This window comes from Eutrema salsugineum, unplaced genomic scaffold, assembly GCF_000478725.1.
Source record: "Eutrema salsugineum unplaced genomic scaffold, Eutsalg1_0 scaffold_2, whole genome shotgun sequence".
Taxonomy (NCBI): Eukaryota; Viridiplantae; Streptophyta; class Magnoliopsida; order Brassicales; family Brassicaceae; genus Eutrema; species Eutrema salsugineum.
In genome coordinates, this window is record NW_006256829.1 from 8,504,391 (window position 1) to 8,509,477 (window position 5,087).

Sequence of the window (5,087 nt, forward strand, 5' to 3'; positions counted from 1 at the left end):
CAAGCTCCAAAGGTGCAAAGGACTCCTTCGTCTGGCTACCTACTTATTCAGGCACCTACTCCTCCAAAACAGGCTATCACATTGCGATGTCATCCTCTGAGGAAGGACCCATTATTAAGGAACCTGCACTCAACTGGAACGCCGAGATTTGGTCAACAAAACTCCCACCTAAACAGAAGGTCTTTATGTGGAAAATTATACAGAAAGCCCTCCCAATTGGTGAACACCTACTCAACAGAGGAATCATGGAGGACCCAGGATGTGTTCATTGTGGAGATCTCGAAACTCCTGAACATCTCTTCCTCCAGTGCCCGTATGCTCGCCGAGTTTGGGATCTCGCTCCTGTCTACCCTGATTTCACGCCATACCAAATGGACTCTTTCACTGATGCTCTTATTGCATCGAAGCTCTCGAAGTGCCTTCCACCGACCAGAGTCGGAATCGGTCCAATCTTTCCGTGGATCTGTTGGTCCATTTGGAAGTCCCGAAACAGCCTCCTTTTTGAAGAGCGACGGTTCTCACCAGAAGACAGCATCACAAAAGCAATAACGGATGCGAGAGAATGGCAGCTTGCCCAAACCCCTAAACCTGGTAATAACCCTTCCCATTCATCGGCTCCGACCCCTCTTCATCAACCAAGATCCATCGTCTGTTTCACGGACGGTGCCTGGAGGGCTGACATCAAAACTGCTGGAATTGGATGGATTCTCTTTGAAGAAGGCGGATCTGAAATCACTAAGAACCGATCTACCATCCCCTTCGTGAACAGCCCTCTGATTGCCGAAGCTTTAGCCATCCGAGAAGCTTTAAACCACGACCTCTTGCTGGGCCTAACCTCAATCAAAATCAAGTTTGACGCTCAACTCCTCATCAGAGCCATCAACATGCACGAGCAGATCAAGGAGATCTATGGTCTCCTCTTCGATATCCACGCTCTTGCCTCTCTCTACAGTTCGTCTTCTTTCTATTTTATCCCGAGATCGGAAAATTCAAGAGTTGATGCTCTCGCTAAACTCTCTCTATGTAATCTGAACTCTTCAGCTACCCCTTTGTGTCCCACCTAATTCTAATTAATGAAATGGCCGTTCAAAAAAAAAAAAAAATTGCCTTTTTTGTATAATTTTTTTGGCTGCATATTTAGGCAATGAATGGTGAATCTATTAGTGCGGTTTTCATGTGCGGTTTTTGAAAACCGCTTACATGTTACCATTCATCTTTTTTTATAATGTGTTTTGCGTTTTTTAAAAAGTACATAACACTGTTTGCGTTTTTATCAAATGCTCTATATTTTTAAAAACCACACTTATTGTTTGATCACATCTATTAATTAGCGGGTCAAAACAAATTCTGCCATGGATAATATAAAATATTAAATTTTCTTTTTTTAATTTATTATTAATTATTAGTTCTTTCAAGAACAAAAATTAAAAATATTAAACGAAGTATAAAATTTGTTAATATTGACTAAAACATATTATAGTCTAATAAATATACTAATGATTCAAATATACTAATTGCAATTGTTCCGCAAATATACTTTCACCAATCAAACATTATTTTGTAGCACTTATTATATACAAATCGCACTTGTTCCGCAAATATATTTTCCCGCACATACCGCAGTTAAACCGTACCACACTTTAAAACCGCTTTTTCGTACAACCAAAAACGCTGTTATCATTCAGATCCTTAATTATTAATTTTGACTGCACACTAGAAAATTAGAAGATGTTATATAGCCACACGATATATTTTCGTTACAGTCATTTATTTTCTGGTCGACTACAGACTACAGTCCCAATGTCCCATGATGTTATCAAGCAAATCATTTAATTATATACAAGGATTAACAAACTAATCATAGTTAACTATGAATCTTTTTGCAAAAGTTGGCCTCCAGTGTCCAAAGCGAGACCTCAATTTTGAAATTACAAATTAAGGTGGGGCGGTGGGGCCCCTGAGGTTGACGTGTGTTCTCGGACCCCTTTGCCTTTCCTGTCTCTTTGAGTTTGGTTCTTTCACGTGCCGCCATGTTCACATTCGTCATCTAATACATACATATAATATAATACGAACATATACACGTATGACAGTACCTTTATACGTATATGTACATGTACAGACATGCACACATTGATACCTTTTTCTGAACGCATACTTAAGTATTACATGTACTTTACCAAAATACATGCATAGTTTTTTTTAAGTTTCATAACACTTATACTAATCTTGCTGCAATCCATGATTCATATTCATTTTTGAGATATAAAAACAAAAGGTAGTGATTTTAAAATCTGACTCAATGATCGAACCAATACGACCACATGATCCAGAAGAATCCATTTGTTTTTATCATTGATTCACAAAAATTTATGGTTTTTAAAAAATAATAATAATAATGATCCAGAAAAAAATTGTCGCTAACTCAACACGAATAAATTATTATGATCAGTACTTACGTGGTCCTATAAGACTTTTGGCATAAATAATAATTTTAATTCAAAACTATTCCGGGTTTAGATTATGAGGGGGCATTGATTAACTTTTTTGCTTTCTTTTTGCTAAAGATATATACTTCAATTTGACATCTTTTACAGATTTTAAATTTCTGTAACTCTTTCTTTTTAATTCTAATGATGACTTTTATATAAACAGAAACCACAGAGTTGAATTAATCTTCAATATTTGGTTGCTTGGAAATGGAACCAAACGTTCACTTAGGTTGTGACTTGTGAGTAGGTATATTCCTAAAGAAAACTGTGCAAAAGGTAAGTGAAATAAAAACATACCTTTCGGCTATACATCGCGTGATGCCATGAATTTTTCTAGTTCAGACAACAGAAAAAGGGTTTTTATGCATACAGGTTTTTAATTCATTCAAATAGTCTAAATACATATAGAATGATATGTTTTTGATTTACACTTAGAGAATAGAAAGCATCAAAATTGGGTAATCACAAGTGTTTTTTTTTAAAAAGATTGATCATATATTGTGCCATAATTTGCGGCCTTAAAGCACTTACTAATTATCAATGAACATTTCACTTTTTATCGTTTACTTGAAATATGTAGTAATTCTTGATTCTGACCGGTAGATTAAAAAAATTTAAGGAGGCTGAAAAATTCAACTTGTGGCGCCGTAAAGATTTGAATTATTAACCCCAACTTCCAAGCCTAACACTTTATTTTAAAGTTTTATCCAAAGCTCTATGCAACATATTTTTTTTTTGGTTAAGAGAACATATTATATTATTTCATAGCCAATTTCTAGCTTATACAAATTTCTCAGGCAAATTCTTTAAAGAAGCATCTGCAAATTTTTCAGATTGATACTTACAGAAGAACTCATTCCAAGAATGAGAGAAAGGAAAGATTATAATTCACACAATAAAATTGAAACTCTTAAAAATTTCAACCAAAAATAACAGTTAAGGAGTAGAAACAGAGAGATCTAATACTAAAGAACCAGTGTGGATTTCTGGTCTAACGTTCTAAGATTTGTACCTGATGAAGAAGAAGGAGAAAACGACACCGTTTCATCAGATTCTTGAATACTCTGTTTCTTCTCTCTGTTCATCGCAGGATTCATGAACTTCAGAAACGAACCCTCTGTTACCATCGAAAGGTCCGGTTTTTGCTCTCTCCTTTTAGCTTCTTCGATCAATCTCTTCCTCAGCTTCTCTTCAGCGTCTCTCATGAACTTAAATTTCGGCGGAGGCGAAGAAGACGACCTGAAAAACTTGTTAAACTCAAGCTCACCGTCTGATTCGAACAGAGGATTGAATCCATGGTGCGAGTAAGACTCTAAAGGAGATGACTTTAGTGTCGTAGGAGAGGCCAATGGAGTGAATCCAGGGGTATTACAGTCATTTACTCCGAGCGGAAGATCACTCAGGCTCCTTGTTCTCGATCTCGAACCCAATCTCGATTTTCCATCTTCAGATTCCAAATCAGCTTTTGTCTCTTCCATGATTGTGAAGAGAAACCTCTGGTTATGAAGCTTCATGAGCTCTGCTTCAAACCCTAGATCTCCTCCACCCAAATGTTTCATCAACCCAAGCTCTAAATCTTGAGTCCCATCTTGATTCATCGAGATTTCCCCTTCTCTTCCGCCATTGTTGGCCTGTAAAGATTGAGGCTTTTTGAAGCAGAAGAGCTGGATTAGCTCCTTAGCGTATCCAATCTGTTCTTCTTCTTCTTTCTCTTCTTCACTCTCTTGGCTTATGACTCTCTTCTTGTGCTTCTTCCATCTCAGAAGGTAATAGACTTCTGCAGCAAGTGCTAATAGAAGAAACCCAAACACCAAACTCAAACCAATTCCTAACCCACTAATAGTCTTCATCTTTCTCACCCAAAATTCTCACATCACATGAAAAGAAAAAAAGAAACAAAAAACCCCCCAAATTTGGGTCCTTTGCGTGAAATTACAGAGGAATGAAGCAAGATTCGGTTACCCTTTTTCAACGATTAGAAGAACCTAAATGTGTGAAACTTTTGGAAAGAAGAGAGATTTTAGCAGCAATTGATATTTGTTAGAGGAGCAAAAGATGGAAACTTGCCTTAAAGGTGAGCAGAAATTAAGATTGAAAGAGAAAGATAGATTTTTTGTGTGTGTGATATAGATAGAAATACTTCTCTTTCAAAGCAATTTAGGTTCACAGGTTGGGTTCCTTGTACTACTTGGCACAAAAGGGCCAAGTCTTGGTGCCTTTACCGCAACATTTTGAAATATATAAGAGAAATTATGGTACACTTTACAGAAATATTATTCTCAGGGATTATACTTATGCTTTAGAGTACCCAAAATCAGTCTTGTAAGTTGTAATACAACTATTTCAGTTATTTCTCTCAAAATAAAAGTAATTGTTTGTGATTTGTTTCGGTGATGCTGCGTAATCGCGTAATGACAGAAATTTAATCTACGGAACAAATGAATTTTCATATTGAAAAGTCGTTGAATATAATTATTTGGCGATCAGATAAAGTCTGAGCTCGAATGATAATTATTTTCTTTATAATTAATAGAAGGTAATTCAGGTTACAATGATTAAAAAGGAAATGTTGTAAACAATATATTATGAATTATA

General features: G+C 36.1%; 1 protein-coding gene across 1 annotated transcript; it reads right to left on the reverse strand.

Moving 5' to 3' along the window:
- Positions 1-3,265: 3,265 nt before the first annotated feature.
- Positions 3,266-4,688, reverse strand: LOC18018522. The gene has a single exon (XM_006400908.2). It carries the CDS (start codon positions 4,340-4,342, stop codon positions 3,458-3,460), a length of 885 nt encoding a protein of 294 aa, XP_006400971.1. The 5' UTR covers positions 4,343-4,688; the 3' UTR covers positions 3,266-3,457.
- Between the last annotated feature and the right edge of the window lie 399 nt (positions 4,689-5,087).

Coding starts and splice junctions, on each gene's coding strand:
- LOC18018522 (XM_006400908.2), bottom strand. CDS start 4,342: ATGAAGACTATTAGTGGGTTAGGAATTGGTTTGAGTTTGGTGTTTGGG.